The following is a 17,633-nucleotide window of genomic DNA, read 5'->3' as shown; positions in this document are numbered from 1 at the left end:
CCCCATCCTCCTCTTAAAACCATATTCCGTCAACTCTCTCTTTAATCCCCATCGACCCCTTTGCACGCCACACTGACACAAGCCACCCTGACTGTCTTCGCCAGAGATCCCTATCCCTGGGAAAACCCATGAAAACGATCATCACGACTCACCACACCTCTATCTCTGATTCAAGTCGAGACCATATGTTCGGTGCCTCAGAAGGTCCCGTTGTTAACCTCAAGTGGTGAACTTCATTCAAACTCTGTTACCTTCTAATCACAATCTAGACTCAAATCTCAAAACCTGAGAATGGGAATCAAATAGCTCCACATTACAATCAGACATCATTAAGCTTTCCATGACTGAAGCTAGAGCCAGAATATCCAACAGGAAATTGCACTCAATTTCAGGGGATGTTTCACTTTTACAATATTCACAGGACTGGCAGATTTCCCCCCCTTTGTGGCACATGTTTTCAGATTGATCTAGCTGTCCCACCTTTAAACAAATCTAAGTAGAGTTAGATGTGGTTTGTTATTCACACATACAGCTGCATTAAAAACTGTTAACAGGTCCAGTTTAAAGCCAAACTACCGGTAAGTACTATTCGTGTGATGCATCATGTGTGGCTAAAATCTGATTTTATGTGGCATCTCCAGTGCTGACTAATGTGAAGGAGTTGTATTGTATTCAGGCCACATCATTTATCTTTTGTGGTTCCCACAATAACCAACCCAAGCAGAAAACAAGTAGCTATATAGCCTTATGGCTTGAATACAACATTTATTTTGCTCATTTATCGTCCATACAACACATATACTTTAATACTTACGTTGTGTCATTGAAGAAAAATTTCACAAACATTGAAGGCCATGATAACATGTGACAAAGGGATTTTTCAAATGAGAAGCACTTTCACCAACTGAGCTAGTACTGCTATATGGGTGGACAGAGACTGACATCTAGTGGCTCATATGAAAACTCACCCAGAAAAAGTTAACTGAATGAGAATAAAAAGAACAATCAAGATGAGCAAAGGTCTATGCAAAAAGTTTAATTAAATGCCTGGAAGTTTTACACAAAAAGAGGAATTCTAAAGTTCATTGATGGGTGTGGACATTTTATGATTTTAAAAGAAAAATAATAGTGAAGAAAATGTTATTTGTATTTACAACATATAAAGGTTTTATTGAAATTAGGTTTTGATTGCAATATCAACTAAAATTCTTAAAACGCAAAGTTGCATAGCAGGGCACAAGACCTAAACAGTAGCTTAACTGGCTTTATAATCTCATGTGCACAGTGTTGGGTATAGCATTTTTTTGTTTTTCTTTCAAGCAGCTTTTTTGTAAACTTTTAAGAAAGTTGCTTATTGTCAGTATCTTGTAAGCTTTCAAGAAAGCTTGTAAGAAAAGCTTCTTTAAACAGCACTTTGTTGTTGAACAGACTCAACTTCAAATGTGTCTGGCCACAGCTGAGGTCCTACCAAAAAGAGAAAAACTGATAAACACAAAAGTAGTTTAGCTCTGATTGGTTCTTCTGGACATTTTTAAAGAGACAGACAACTTTTTTGTATGCTCATTTTATTAAGACACCTCAACTAGTATAAAGTGTATTTTGATACAAAAAAAAAATCAATTTTATCTATAAAACTTTGATCCACAAAAAGCTGCATTAGAATGTCTACCTTTTGGTAATATTTAAAATCAAAGGTTCAGTCCTGTGGCATTGATTCTCTTCTTGTGAACCTGGATTTGTCTCTGTAAGCTTAACCTTATTTCTACAGATTTATTACATGTTGAAAAGATTACAAAGCACACAATACTAATATGGCTTATAACTTCCACACAAGGTGTATTTATTTCTGAACTGACCTACATTTTAGCTCCCTAGTAACAGTTTTCCATTTCAAGTCACTGTCTCCCAGGGGGGAAAAAAACAAACTTCACTATTGCCAGTTAGTGGATCTTAATTAGTGGTGTTCTTTGTCACCGCTAATTAAGATGTAAAGTGCTCACCTAACGAGCAAGTTGTCTTTAGAAAAACATAAAAAGCATTCTCTGCCTCATTAAATTTTTCACTTCCCAATACATACTAGTTTATCAACACAAATACATGTGTTAAAAATTCAAGGGCTGGTTTCCCTTTTAATTCTGTCTTCCCTAGTGTCATTTTTTAAATATTATTTACTTTTATATTTTTCATAATTTTACACATAACAAAACAACAAAAAGACAAAGGAACACATAAAGTTACAAATTGTGCAAATACTTTTGAAAAGAAACATACTTTTACATGTTTCACATAGGGCGACAGTAGCTCAGGGATAAAGGTTTGAACCCCACTCTATTACTCACTTTGTCCTTGAGAAAGACACTTCACCTGCCTTGCCTGCTTGTGGTAGTCAGAGGTGGTGGTGCAGATTGAATGGCAGCTTCGGTCAGATTGTTCCAGGGCAGTTGTAGCTTGTAATAAAAAGCGCTTTGGAGTCCACTGGACTGGACTACATAAAGTGCTACACAAGTACAGTCCATTTACACAATATGAAATTAAAAACACAGCAAAAAATCAGTCAAACTACACTGTCTGTCCCTTTTCTGGTTTAAATAAAACAATGAATAACACCATTTTAACCCAAGACTGTCAAATTAATACATTCTGCAACAAAGCATTTTGGAATTAGATAACAGGGAAGATGTTTGGCAAGATAATTGTTTGTGTCCTAAGTACCGTATTTTCCGGACTATAGAGCGCACCTCACTCAAACCCTCAAAGTTTGTTTTTTTTTTTTAAAACTGGAAGCATACATATATAAGCTGCACCGAGCTATAAGCCGCTGGTGTCTCCGCCGCTCTCGGTTTTCCTTAATAAATCTGCTATTAAGGACGCAGCCCTGCGTCTCCAACGCCGAACCATAAATTCATTCAGGACGAGCTTACGTGCAGCTGCAATTGATCTGTACTACCTTCAACTTAAAAGCAGCATCATATGAACTTCTTCGTGTGGTTTCCATGATGAGGGGGTATGAGTTTGAAAACATTTCTCCGTCGTGCTTGCTGCTAGAATGTGCTTGTGTAAATGAAAATCAGCGCTTTCTTCTTTGATTTCCAATTTTGACTTCTAATGATTCACTTCCTGCTGAAGATCCCCGTGGCGGTTGAAGAAAAATCCACAGAAAAGACGCACCTGGCTATAAGCTGCATGGTTCAAAGCGTGGGAAAAAAGTAGCGGCTTATATTCCCCAAAAAAACGGTATTTGTAAAAAGTCAACGAATGTGATCAAATCAGTTACTTCAAACTGTATGAAAATTAGGCAGCTTTAGAACTTTGGTGAAAATTGTCCAAGAAAATAGCTAACAGTTAAAAGGTGTAAATTAAAAGGTGGAATTATTAAACAATTAATTATGAATTAATCAAAAGTTGTAAAAACATTCATACATCTCAAATGACGCAGCGCACATATATTCCCCTGAAATATATGGGGAATATAAAGCTCACTTTCTCCTTCTTAAGCATATTTTTGTCAATAGATGGCATTTCTAATTCAATGGAATTTAAAAAAAATAAATAAAACTGATGCTGAGTAACAAAGTTCCTGCAGAAAGAAGAAGCACTGTATCAAAACTAATTTAACAACAAAAAATGAAACTTTCCTGGTGTATCAACCCAGAAAACTGAAGTCACTGACATACTTAAAAGGTAAATACGTTAACAATGTCCAGCTGAGGTGTTAACAGAAGAAGAGCTTAGAAGAGGACTGGTGTCGTTCTCCTCAGCCTGGCCATCCTCATCAGAGGTTCCATCTTCTGACTTTATGGGTTCAGTGGTAACATCCACTCCGATTAAAGCCACTGCACTAAAATGTTCAGAAACGGGAACACATGTGGACAGGAAATAGACGTTATCAATTCCAGCTAAAAAGGGAGACAATCTTATCTGTTGTGTCATGCATTTCCATTAATCATGTTTTGGGAGTTTACAGACACATTGTCAATAAGTTAATTTTTAAACTAAAATGATTTTCAATTTCATTAGAGTTCACGATCTCTGTGCACTTGTAGTTAGCAAGCAACAACAGAATATCTGGGTAGGACTTTGTTATTTTAAAACTGATCACTGTGCAAAGAAAGAAGCACAGCATGTGATAGACATGTAGGCAGTAAGGGGGGTTATGTTTCACGCTACTGCTCCCACATTGACTAAGCAGTATCACTTTGTCTTCTCATTTTATCAACCGTCAGCAAAATATCCTTTAGTTCAACAGGACAGAAAGCTTCAGTGTTCATGGCACAGCCTACAACCCTCTGAAAAGTATTTTATACCCCTTGGATTCCGTCTGATAGACAAACACAAAAAAGTGAGTGGTTATGAAGTGAAAAAAAGATGATACAGCATTTCCCAATTCTTTTTTACTAATAAAAATCTGAAGACTGTGGTGTACGTATACATTCAGGCTACCCGAATCAGAAGAACCGTTTACTGTGATTCAAACTGCAACCTTTCTTACATCCAGAGAAAAACATTTTTACCTATTCCTCAATAAAAAATACCTGAAGGTCTATTTGACTGGATGTAGAGAACCTGCAAACATATTTTCAAGTATTGCTAAAGATTTTCAATTGGATTTTGGTCTGGACTTCAACTGGACTATTTTAACACATGACTATGCTTTGATCAAAGCATGGTGCTGGAAGGAGACAGGTTTCAGTCAGTCTCATGTAATCTTTGACTGGATGTTTCTGTGATTGTCCAATATTTATCTCTATCCATCTTCCCATCAACTCTGACCAGCTTCCCTGGATCTGCTGAAGAACAGGATCCCCACAGCATGATGCTGGCACCAACATGTTTCACACGGGATGGAAGGATCACGGTAATGTGCAATATTAATTCTCCACCGTAGTGTTCTGCATAAAGGCTTAATTTTGGTCTCATTTCCTCCTTTTTCCACATTTTTGGTGTTTCCCCACATGCCTTGTAGTAAACCTTAAAGGGAACATTTTATGGATTTCTTTGAAGAATTACTTTCTTTTTCCCACTCTGAATTGAAAGATTTGTTGAATGCCCTAGTAATATTTTTCCTCTCAACTTCTCCCACCTGAGTTGTAGTATAATATGCAAATCAATATCTTCTATGGTTTAAAAGTGATTTCACATCTTAGGAAGCTACGCAAGTTGTCTGATATAGTTTTTAATTCTTAGGACAGTGGTTAGAAAGTTATACTTGAAATAAGGAACTGTGCCTTCCTACTTTTTGATTCTGAACATTTCTCTTTTCTACAGAAATGACGTGTATTTGACAATTATGACCCAGCAGAAAAGTGTTTTTGTAATCCAAATCCTTCCTCAAACTCAAGCAGCCAATAAGAAGTTGGAGCAAAAACTCTTAAGCAACATTGCTGAGATCATGGATTTTAATATTGTTGTTGGATGCATCTTTGAGTATAGCTTTTTTTTTTTTTAAATACCAATCTGTGTTTGAACAAATCAGCCAGCGAACACACAACTTCTTTCTCAGGATGTATCTCTGATGAAAACATTTTGTAGGAATGTGGTGAGCCATTGCAAAAAAAGAGCCACAAGAAGCCCTGCGTGTAGGGGACACACAATATACTGTATGTGGAACACATTACACCAAAAAGTAACTTTTTGGCCTGCATGAAAATCTGTATGTGTGAACAAAAACGAATACTCCACAATACCAAGCACATACCATCCCTGTGGTGAAATATGGGGGTGGTAACATCATAATGTGGTGATGCCTTTTCATCAGCAACTGTTTCTTAATACTTTAAATCATGTCCTCAAAGAGTTAGGGACAATTTTGTATAGGATTGTGTTTGTATAAACCTGTCAACTAAAAATTTTGCTCTTCTTTTTAGATTTATTTTACTGTTTGATTTGATTTTATTTGTGTCTACTTCATGAATTTCTTTTCATTTAGGAAATAAATAGCTGCTACATGTAAGAGTCAAACAAAAGCTTGATATGACAGTTTACTGTTGTGGTGTAAACACTAGGAAAATTAACTTACGCAATCACAGATAAAGGAATGACACAGAGTCCCGCAGCTAAGAGGAAGACAAAACCAGGATACCACCCCACCGTGGCAGCATAGATACTATTGAAGACTGCAGATCCAACGTTGTTAAATAAACTCTCCAGAAAGGAAAGATAAGCAAAAAGGGCTCCTGGCAAAACAAAAAAAAGGGGATTCAGTGAAGTATAACAGAGACAACTAAAGTCAAAATGTTATGTTTCTTCTAGTCCTTTCACTTCTAGGATAAACAGAAACTTTAAGTGCTTTGTTTTCCAAGTGTATGCTGAAACGTTAAGGACAGGACACACACCAGTGGACTATGACTCTTTAAACACAGACATGCATCCATGGTGTGTGTCCAAAAGCACACTTGCCTTGCTCAGACTTGGAGACGATCTTTGACATTACCGAGCGGAGAACAGGGAAAGGCATTATGGACAGCAGCATGGGGATCCTTACTGCAATAAAAAGAAAACAAACAAGAAAATTAAATAAGAAATTTTATGAAAGCTTTTGTGCAACTGCAAACACACATAATCAGTGACAGAAATTAAGGTTTCAGAGCTATAATGAGTTTCAGCGTTCATGTCTTTCATAATAAACCCCCTGGCAGTACTATATCTAAAGCAAACAAAGCAGAGATAAGAAAATAAGCAAAGCAGAGATAAGATGTCATAATTGCAAACACAATAAAGCTTACAATTCAGTCTTCTAATAAAAGTCCCTACAAACTCAGTAGCTTCTGAACACCTTACAGGCCAATAAACTTATTGTCAATCTGTAACCAGAGAGAATAGTCTGTAGTGTTTCTGGTGAGAATCTTTATTTTTTAAGTGCTGTATTTATCTTGTTCAGTATTTAAAAGCTATTTTAGATAAATGTGTCATAAAATGAAACAGAAAACATAAATTACACGGCCTTAAATGTGACAAGTATGGTTGCCTGATTTGCACTCTGCTTTCATACAGTGAACAAAAAAATTTATATATACATACATATATATAATACTATATATATATATTATATAATTTATATAATACTAGATCAAAAATATTATATTGCACTATTATATGCACAATGCAGTAAGATATGGTTATGAGAATTATTTTCTTTTATTGGCCTAAAACACAAAAATAAATTTAAACATTATCAAAAAGTTTATTTCCGCAGCTTAATTGAAAAATGTAATTCATATACTATCTACATTCCTCAGACAAAGATGCACAGTATATTTCAAGTGTTTATATCTGTCAATTTCAAGGATTAAGGCTTTCAGATAATGAATTCAGTTTCTTAGAATATTAGATTATGATAATTCAAACCAATAATGGAAATAATTTATAGGGCAAGGGATATTTATTTGTATCCAGTCATCCTTCCTCCCTCCATCTTTACCCATTTATCCTTGTAAGGTCACTGGGGTATATAGTGAATCGTCATTTACTTGTGAATAGTTTTCTTCCGCACTTCCACATGCTTGGAAAAAGCCTTCTGGCCTGTCAGCTTCTTTACCAATTATCTTTTTGTTGTTTACTCTTACTTTGTTAAGTGTCTGACTTTCTGGTGGACAAATGTCAAGTAGATAGTCTTGTTCATAATTCTGTCATCTATACTGTAACATTTTTGTATCAGAAATCGTTTGTATCAAATACATGCAAACATGAAGTTTTTGTTTGTTATAAGCCCTAATCATCACAATACACAAAAATAAATGCTTAAAATATATATCCTTATGAGTGTAGCGAATCTATTAAATATCAATGTTCCACTTATTGAAATAAATTACATAATTGTTTTTATTAATATTCAAATTCTTGGGGTTGCATTTTTGTCTAGTTCAAGTAATGATTTAGCAAAGTTTAATAACTTTAATTACGACTCAGCAGCTTAAACTCACCTAAAAACATCAGAACTGTGGTCTTTGCAAACGCCAACATGATCATTCCTGACAGCACAGACAGGATCCCCAATGCAGCGATCAGCAGCTGCGGGACTCCACAGTATGTGAATGCCGACACTCCCAGGAAACTGGTCAAGAACACCGTGGTGGACAGTGCTGAGCCATAGCCAATCAGAATCTCAGTCCAGCACAGTGGCTCGTTTAGCTCGTATAGTGTCATCAAGGAGATGCCTCCAATGTAGGTGAAGACGAAGCTGGTGAAGATGATCATCAGGAGGGCTAAGACTATTTTACACTTGTAGCTTGCTCTTGCAAAGATCTGGCAGAACCCAAAGATCAACTGTCTCAACCTAGGGCACTGGGGAGACCCGTCTATATCACTGCCATCAGCGGGAGTCTTTCTCACAGTCTCCTCCAGGATAAAAACTGCATAGACTAGTGTCAAACACAGGCACAGGGCTGAAGTTAAGAAAGGCCAGTTAAAGCCTGCAGCTCTCAGGAAGTAACCTGTAGATATCGCAGCCACTCCAGACAACAGTCCAATCATCATATCCACTCCAGCCATTCGCAGCGTCTTCTGCCGGTCGTCTTGGCACAAGTCCGCTATGTAGGCAAAACAGCCTCCCAGGAAAGTGCTGATACCCCCAAACAGAGAGCTAAGGAAGGAAGAGCCGATGAGAAGGTAGATGTTGAGCTCAAAGAAGGACACAGCTAGGAAGGTGCTGGTATATATCAGCATGCCGATAAGAGGCATAATGATGGTGATCTTGCGTCCGCCCCGGTCGCTATAGGCCACCAGCACAAGAGTAACGATCAAAGATGGGATTGTGGAGAGGAGCTCAGAGTAAAGGGAGAAAAGAGACGTCTGGTTCTGCACCTCCTGGAAAAGAAGACACAGGAAATTTAGGTTAGAATAAAATCAATTACTGCTTAGATGCATACACTGAATGTTCTAGTGTCGCCTCATTACCCAAATTATCCCAGCTGACTTTCCTTGGTCCTTCAAAACAACAATTTTGCTGTTGCTTGTTGTTGTTTTATTTTAAGTAGAGAACTTGTTACTGAAAAGTAACTGAAAAGTACTCCAAAAATTGAATGATTGATTGATACAGATTTACAGCAATATTTACAAATAATTAGTGGGTCTATCTGCTCTTGTAGCGAGTCTACAGTCACCTTTATAGTAGACATGCTGCTTTTTAAAGCTGTAGTTTTAACACCTAAAAAGAGCAACGAGAGGGGTTCCTTTAGTTTTAAACCACTACAGTCAATGTTTTCGACAGGCAGACATTTCTAAACAGATCGATTTGGCTTTCTTGTACACGAGGGTCGACTTTCAGCCAGATATCTGGCAGTTTGCAGAAACAGGTGGAGCAATGATCTATAATCTATGCTCAAAAGACCTAGGAAAAAAATCTGCTGACTCTGACACTTTAATTTGAGTTTTAAACCAAATGGCAGTATAACACAAAAATTTTAAAGGGTTTGAAATCTTTCAAAACTGTTGTCTAATACAACAAGTGAGGTTTTTCTTGAGAAAAAGCAAGAGGAACAAAGCTCTACTATTGCTGGTGCCATTGTGACAGCTGTGTTTTCAGATAAAAACAAATTATTCTTGTGTGAGTGTGTTTCACTTCCTACTTTTATTTTAAAAACTTTTGATAGCATGACAATGCTGGTCCATGAATGCATGCTTTTCTTAATCTGCTTAAAATCAAATTATTTTGGTACGTTGAACACCGCAAGCTGTTATTGGATCAGAAATGATTTGAGATTATGTTGTTAGTTCAGGGTGTTGAAGTCACGTTCAGAAGGTTAAGCATGTCTGCTTTGAATATCAATTAAATGTATTCACCAAATTAGCATTTTAAAGTATTTCACAACAAAAATACTACTGTAATGAATAAACAATGTTGCTCAGGTGCAACAACAATATACCCCTTTAACTTTGAAATATTAAAACTATGAACTTCAACATAATTATAAATTATGCAACTTCTCAAACCAGTTAATTGCGGGGTATGAAATTAAAAGGGGCATACAAATGCTCACCACATTGTCAGATTTTTATCTGTGAAAATAATAATAATAATAAAAATAAAAAAAACCTGTCCAAAACTCTGTGTGAAATGTGAAAATGTTCCAGGGATGAAAATACTTCAGCAAAGCTCATATCTATTGGTCATTAAGGGTTGACCAGTTTTTATGGACTAATAAACATAACAACCAGCTAGAATTACAGAATAATATTGATTATTTACGATATATAGTTTTCATGAACATGTTAAAAGACATCAGTACAGAGAGCCAGAGGGAATTATATTTGGGACTGATATTTATTTACATAAAATAACAGCACATTATCAAAAGTTAAATATCAGATAATCAATAAACATATCCTCTCCTTCCTGTGAACCCCCCCACCCCCCTGTTATTCTCAGCTTTGTTTGGATAATGAAAAAATTAACTAAGGTTTGTTCCAAATAAGATTATTTGAGATGACACCAGGTTGCATCCTTCCATTATGAACGAACCTTATGGAAGTTGGTCTGGTTGCTGCTGCTGTTACTTGGAGCACATCTGGAGGTGTTGTCTGAGACGGGATAGGGCGTGTTGGTCAGCTGCTGCCAGAACCTCCTGTACACATACTGCTGGACCAGCGGGTAGATGAGAAAACTGCTAAAAGCATACAGAGCCACTACCGGCTCCACCAGGTAAAGGCGCTTCATGATGAGGAGGAATAAAATAAAGTTTCTGAAAAATGCAGGATAAGAACATTTGATATTTAGAGATGCATACACATAAACCAGGAGCTGAGACTGGTCTTTAAAAGTATTATTCATTTGTTTTCAGAAGCATATTCATATTCAGTAAAATGACAGCATGCAAACTAACCAGCAGAATTTAATCTTCAAGTGTATTTGTGTCAATGACATCACAAGAGGCATTTGAAATTGAAATTACATGATTTAGAACTGAATTTTTTTTTACATATGGAGGTAACAGAAAAATACAAATTTCTTCATTTTATAGGTGTTTTCAAATATGTTTAGGGTTTCTTTTCAATTCTTTTTTAATTCTTAAGTCACATATTTTTTAATTTCTTTAATTTCCCATAAACCTATGTTTTCTTAAATAGATGTTCAGAAAAACCTCTTTTCAATAAAATAGATGCTTTTTTTTTTTTCTTTCTCTTTCTATAAATCTGTAGGTTTTTTTGTTGAAAAAGTAGAAAATAAAAAATATAATTCTTGAACAGCTCTTCTTTTTCTGGCTACAGGTGGGAGATTTTTTTCTTACTCCTTTCAGGTTTTGATTAGAACGGAATGTCAATTGTTAGTTTAAGAAAGAAGTTGTGACTGTGGGTCTTTTTTCTTTGCTTTCTTTGAATGTTTCCAAATTTCCCTAAAACCTATGGGTTCCATAACTTGATTAAAAAAACACAATTAATTTACAAAATTTAACAAGCTTTACGCTTTTCATAAAGCATCTTATGCAAAGTGCATAAGAACTTTGTGCACTTTGTGATGTCACCAAAAACATGGAAAACTTGTTCTTGTAGATTTTATCTCAATTACATATCAACTAAAATGTAAAACACATCTAAAAATTTACCCTCATGTTTTCTGTAGGTGAAAAACTGCAGCTTGATTTATTCTACATAAAAGTCTGCCTATAGCTTTAAAACATAACACTGATCCATAGTTAGTCATCAAATAGCAAACTAATTTTCTCACTAATGCGTTGGGTGACAGAAAAACAGCAATTTGCTGTTTTAAAACTGCAAATCAACAAAACAAATTCACACAGCTTATACATGTATATAACATATTTACTTTTGTCTGCTCGTATTACTATCGTTATGCTATCATCTAAGAGATATATTATGATCTAACATTGTCTGCCAGTCAGGAAGATAACACATTAGCAGATACCTCAGGTGAATTCGGCTAGTTCGATAACACACATTTAGGCGACATGGCAAAGCCTTACCTTATTGTATAGTATTTATATTAATCATAATATTTTGCTGAGACAGTGTAGTATCAATACCTACCTTCTTAAATTGCCAATTCAGTCATGTTATTGCTCGATATTCACTTCCAAACACTGTTGTATTTACGAATAAGCTGGAGCTCTTGTTATATACGCCAGCGCGCAGGGTTATGAAAGCCGGCTGTCCCGCCTATGGTCTAATCTGATTGGTAGAAAAAACAGCAAACCTTCTCTAATTGGATGCGAGTAACTGTCTATTATGTTTAAAGGCGGACGAGTTCATATTTCCAGTTTCTTTCTGCGTATTAATTATAGTTTACATGTGTGCGTGTTACAGTTGTTATCAGTAACGTTAACTGGGTTTTAAAGGCAAGTACTTCAAGTTTTGTTGCAATAAAGGCACTTCCGTCATATATGGTTTTAGAAGTATTACGGTAACGTGAGGCAGGGTGTGCTTTACTTTACGTCCGAATGTACCACTCCGCCAACACACCGGGAAGGATTTTGTTGTGACAGCGGTGCAGCGACCCGGTGGGGAGACGGTAAGACAGGCTACATAGTACATTTATTCTGTATATTTTAAATTAAACCAGATAGGTACTACATAAAACCTACATTTAGAAATGTATGCAAGCGTGTGTGTTTTACATGAGCGGGAATAGATAAGAAATGCGATAGTAGCTAGTAGTTAATCATCTCAGGACGCGCAGGTAGTTCCACCATCAAAATAATGAAACCTAGCGAATCTTAGCCGTCTCTGTGATTTTATCTGGCTAAGTTGGCTAACGTTGCCAGCTAGCTTTAGGCGTGTGAAGGATAACAAAATACTTTCTTCACATACGAGTAATTCACCTGCTTCGTTTGATGGCTTTGCATTGCATAAAAATGTAGCATTGTGTGCTAGCTGGTAGGTTAGCGGTTGCTTCGTATGCTGCTGCTGCGTTTTGAAGTCGTGACTATCAGTCGGGGAAGATGATCTGCCACTTCCCCGGCCTTTAACTTTCACCATCTCCCTCTATTGCTGTTATCCTGCAGCGAGTCTGTTAAAATAAATATTAGTTTGTCATCCCAGTGTCCTCACTGATCGCAGCCAATACGGATGACTTTGCAGCCTAACTTTCCTTCTTGTTCCTGTAATTGTTTGGCAAGTTTTCCTTATTTGGAGTTTAAGGGAAACGTTTCGAAATACAATAAACTGTCACTGTTTTATTGTCTATAGGGTAGCCTTAGATTTTAAGAGACAAATGGTGGGCTTATCGATCCTTTCTGTAGCAAGCTGTAAACAACTAGAAGTTGGTGTTAAAATGTAGATTTACCCATAACTTTCTACTTGCTGTCTTTGGTACAACGGATAAGCAAGATAATGGTATTATGTAAAGAATGCAATGTTGTGTTTTGGTTTTCTTCTGTTCAGGCTTGCCATACTCTTGAGATGGAAGACTACTGCTCTGCTCACCCACTTCATTGTCTTTAAAAGATTTATTTTCCTATTCAGAATCAGAGTAAAAAAATGTGATAAGATCAGAGGTCCGTTTGCTAAGATATTATTCAAATCTCCAACTTTATGTTGTGCAGGCGGCATTATAGTCTTATCGGTTTCAAATGAGTTTGGCTATCTGATGTCCTTTAGCCTTGGATCACAGTGCCACGGTCCAGCTGAGCAGTGATTGGCACAACCTTGAACAAATCCACCAATTTTCTTAAATGTAAACATTAAACTGTGTCAAACAATTGATTATACACACAATCTTTCTCAGTGTTGTTCTTGACCTTGTCTGTTCCTTTATCTACCTTCTGATGGCTGTTTCCTGCAGAATAACACCCTGACACACAACTTAAATCACATAGCTCAAATCAGCTGGTTCTCTGAACATGACAATCTTTCACAGATGCCAGATCTCAATCCAGTGGACCAACTTTAGGAAACATTGTAATGGAAGAATTGCATCACAGATGTGCAGCTGAAACATCTGCTGCATTCTGCGTTGCTATCATGCCAATATGACCCAAAATCTTCACGTGTCTCTGACACTTTTCCTGAATTATGGCAGTTTTGAACCTCAAAGTGTGTCAAGCTTGGTGCTAAATAGGTATGGCAGTGGGTATATTTATGTATTTAGAGATGCACCATTCAACTGAATTGAGATCTATATCAACCACTAAAAGACAGAGTTTTTTTCTTTTGATTAAATGCATCAAAAGTAAGAGCTTCCCATCCTCTTCAGTTTGTAAGTAAATTAATTAACATCATGATGAACTTTTCTAAATTAGTAAAAAATTTAAGAAAGTTTAGGTACATATGCTTTGATGTATAAATAATGATTTTTTTTTTATTTAAGTATTTTCTGTGTTTACCCTAAATAAAGATCATACAGTTCAAGTTATTCAACAAAAATCTTTAAGTAAATGTATTTTTATGTCTCATGATCTCTGATTCTTATTTCTTCCCTTTATTTCCAGGTAATAAGATAGGATTTTTTTCATCTAGGATCAGCTATGGCCTTCAGCAAAGGATACCGTATTTACCACAAGCTGGATCCACCACCTTACAGTGTCATAGTGGAAACGAGGGCGAGGGAAGAATGCCTCATGTTTGAATCAGGAGCTGTTGCCGTTTTGTGTAAGCTATCTGTTTTTGATTAAGATATGATTGACACTATCTTTAGACTGCACTTTCAAGCAATGGCATTTCAATGGAAGTATGACTCAAGCGATTCATCCTAGAACATCTGGCTTTGGAAACACTGTCAACTACAAAGGATATATTTGAACAGGCTTTAATAATGTTTTCTTCTCACCCATTTTGTTTCTTTTAGCGGCGGCGGAAAAGGATGCCATTAAAAGTACTTATACCAGGATCTTTGATGCATATGGAATCCTTGGTGTTCTCCGGCTAAACCTGGGTAGGAAAACAGAAAATGATTGTCCCCTAAATGGTTCCAGGCAGCCATGATGCTTCTTTGGTTCGTGGCATGGTTGCTCCTTAGTCATAAGCTGCTTTCTTCCGTTCTTCATATGACCTTGAAGGCTGTTGTTATCACAACAAGGAACTAGCAGCGTGAAAGATTAAAGCTCAGTCTTCTTGATGGCTGAGATTAAACTGGCTGCTGAATTCCTGTTAAGCAGTAATGGCATCAAAGTTCAGTTAACTATTTCTTGTACTTTTGATCCCTCAATTTTGCAGGGGACTCCATGCTCCACAGTCTCGTGGTTGTGACAGGATGCAGCTCTGTGGGGAAGGTGCAGGATTCAGAGGTCTTCAGGGTCACGCAGACAGACTTTATATCGCTGAAGAACGATCCAGGTGATGAGGACCGGATTTCCGAGGTGCGCAAGGTCCTGAACTCAGGACACTTCTACTTTGCCTGGTCTGCTACTGGAATCAGCATGGATCTAAGTCTCAATGCGCATCGCAGGATCCTGGAAGATACTACAGACAACCGCTTCTTTTGGTAGAGATGTGAACATTTCTCTGTTTTAAGTTTATAGAATAGCCTTTAGGCGTGCATTTGTTTTTATTTTGTTTTGTTTTTTGTTTTTTTCAAAGATTGTGATCCGTTTTTGCTTTTTTTTAATTAGTCATCTTCCCTCTTTATAACCAAACAGGAACCAGTCTCTGCACTTGCACCTTAAACACTATGGAGTAAACTGTGATGACTGGCTGCTGAGACTGATGTGTGGCGGCGTAGAGATCAGGACCATCTATGCCGGCCACAAACAGGCCAAGGCTTGTATCTTTTCTCGCCTCAGCTCGGAGCGAGCCGGCACGAGATTTAATGTGCGAGGAACAAACGATGACGGACAGGTGGCCAACTTTGTGGAGACTGAACAGGTTAGTCATGACTTCAGTCTACAAGTTTCGTCTTTTCTTAAGTTATCACACAGATGGAAGGCAAAACATTTAACAATTTCAGAATGATTTAAATCTATTTTTGTCAGCAGTTTTCCTTTGTACCTTTTAGCTTATGTTAAAGAGCATTTTGTTTTTCCTTTTTTTTTTTTGCAACAACTGCTGTTTGTTTTATTTTCAATTTGAAACTTTGGATAGACTGGATGAAGCCCCTAGTAATGCAGTCTTTGCCCACATCTCTTATTGAGTCAGTCAATAAATATTATTGATAATATTAAATTTAAATTAAATTCAGGTATTCTTTTTTATAAATAAATAAAAAAGTAAGTCAGCTTATCGACTGACTTCTTCGACTACTATTCATTCCGGTTTCAAAACATTCTTAAAATGTATGTTTAATTGTTTTCTAAGTGGTTTTAATCATGTAATTACATTTATTCATAAAAAGTCTAAGGATTTCTCTCTTTTTCTTTCTTTCAAAGGTTATCTTCCTAGATGATAAAGTTTCATCATTCATCCAGATCCGAGGGTCCATTCCTCTTTTCTGGGAACAGCCAGGAATCCAGGTACTGATGGTATCAAGTGCTGAAATATTAATGTAAAGTAAGGCATTTATTAAAATTATAAAACATTTTTGATGGTTGAAGTTTTCTCCATTTTATGGATGCTTAAGTCATAGGTAGGACTCAGTTAGGATTGTTTACTGTTTCAGTGTATGTTTGCTATGTTGATTGGTTAGTTGGCCTCTTCGTACGTCCTCTTTGCAACTTCATACCTTTCTTCTTCCACTTCATATGCTATCTAACCTTTTCATAGCCGTTAACTTAAATGATTGCATACCAGTTTGTCATCCTTTGTAATTGAATAATTTAATGCGTTTTGAAGAGATAACATTATGTAATTTAATTTTGTTCATTTTTAAAAAAGCTTTTCTATTTCATCTAATTTCTTCTGACCCCAGTTTGGGCTTCTTCACTCTTAAGATATTTGACACATTATAACACCCAGATCAATCCAATATAACTGAGGGAGTCTCTGTGGGTTGAGATTATTTAATGAACCTATAAAACAAAATTTTCCTTATAGTGGAGTAATTATAGAATATAGAGAACTTTTTTAAATTATAGGCTGCTAAAGCTGAAACAATATCTCTGACAGGTAAGAATGGACTCAAAGCTTAATTTCATACCTAATGACATCTGCCATGAAGCAAACAAAACTAAAGCTTAATTTTATGGTGAAGGGAGCAAAATGACAAGCACCAGTCTGTTATTACAACATAAAAGGAAAATAAAACTAATCTTGTTTTCACAGTAGATTTTTCATACCAGTTTTAACCCCTTTTTGTCGCTTTATTCAGAAAAAGTCCATTAAGGGTGTTTTGTTGCACCTCAATGAGAATCGACACCCTAATGGACTGGATGAAAACCCCCACCTGGTATAACCTTTTCCTTTTGTTTTTTTTCCTCCCATCTCTATTTATTTTAATTTTGGGGGTGGTGGGTGGGGGTTGGGAGCTCTGCTGCTCTTGCTGCTGCTTTATTACTACAGATAAGTTAATCCTCTGTGCATTGCCAGACTTCATGGGTGTAAAACAAAATGAGAAATTACATTATAAATTTTTAGACTACCCTGCACCTATCCAGGAAAATCCATTTTGATTACATCTGATATTCCCATTGTGTGCTCACAGCTGACACAACATCACTTGAGTTTGCCTGCTCCTGTTCTGACATTGCACAGACTGGTAATTTAGATAGGATGTGGGGGAGGTTAATGATAGTAATAGTGGTTGGTAAAGGGCTTTTTTTCTGTTTTCCTCAGCTCCCAGACTTCTTGGGTCAGGTGAGAGAGCCTGATCTGAA

General features: G+C 36.6%; 2 protein-coding genes across 8 annotated transcripts in view; one reads left to right on the top strand and one right to left on the bottom strand.

Annotated features, from left to right (window-relative positions):
- Positions 1-1,305: 1,305 nt before the first annotated feature.
- Positions 1,306-12,092, bottom strand: LOC116728740 (solute carrier family 46 member 3). The gene is made up of 6 exons (XM_032577034.1): positions 11,980-12,092; positions 10,457-10,676; positions 7,920-8,802; positions 6,397-6,480; positions 6,017-6,173; positions 1,306-3,838 (listed from the first exon to the last, which is right to left on the bottom strand). The coding sequence occupies exons 2-6, from the start codon at positions 10,649-10,651 to the stop codon at positions 3,691-3,693; spliced, it is 1,467 nt and encodes a 488-aa protein (XP_032432925.1). The 5' UTR covers positions 10,652-10,676; positions 11,980-12,092; the 3' UTR covers positions 1,306-3,690.
- Positions 12,093-12,287: 195 nt separating this feature from the next.
- synj1 (synaptojanin 1) overlaps positions 12,288-17,633 on the top strand; it is a 31,926-nt gene continuing 26,580 nt past the window's right edge. For 2 of the 7 annotated variants that reach the window (XM_032576293.1, XM_032576296.1), the window contains exons 1-7: positions 12,290-12,460; positions 14,379-14,538; positions 14,735-14,821; positions 15,103-15,370; positions 15,525-15,750; positions 16,251-16,334; positions 17,129-17,206. In XM_032576293.1, the coding sequence (XP_032432184.1) occupies positions 14,415-14,538; positions 14,735-14,821; positions 15,103-15,370; positions 15,525-15,750; positions 16,251-16,334; positions 17,129-17,206 (867 nt within the window). In that variant the 5' untranslated portion in view covers positions 12,290-12,460; positions 14,379-14,414. Of the gene's footprint in view, positions 12,461-14,378; positions 14,539-14,734; positions 14,822-15,102; positions 15,371-15,524; positions 15,751-16,250; positions 16,335-17,128; positions 17,207-17,633 lie in introns of all 7 variants that reach the window. The other 5 variants (XM_032576297.1, XM_032576294.1, XM_032576292.1 and 2 more) reach the window with 4 other exon arrangements.

Source organism: Xiphophorus hellerii, chromosome 11 (genome assembly GCF_003331165.1).
Source record: "Xiphophorus hellerii strain 12219 chromosome 11, Xiphophorus_hellerii-4.1, whole genome shotgun sequence".
Classification (NCBI taxonomy): domain Eukaryota; kingdom Metazoa; phylum Chordata; class Actinopteri; order Cyprinodontiformes; family Poeciliidae; genus Xiphophorus; species Xiphophorus hellerii.
Note: the sequence above shows the minus strand (reverse complement) of the source record. Positions and strands in the feature narration are given on the sequence as shown.

Coding starts and splice junctions, on each gene's coding strand:
- LOC116728740 (XM_032577034.1), bottom strand. CDS start 10,651: ATGAAGCGCCTTTACCTGGTGGAGCCGGTAGTGGCTCTGTATGCTTTT. Junction 6,481..7,919: donor CACAGTTCTGATGTTTTTAG/GTGAGTTTAAGC, acceptor TTTTTATTGCAG/TAAGGATCCCCATGCTGCTG. Junction 3,839..6,016: donor ATTCCTTTATCTGTGATTGC/GTAAGTTAATTT, acceptor TGAACATTTTAG/TGCAGTGGCTTTAATCGGAG.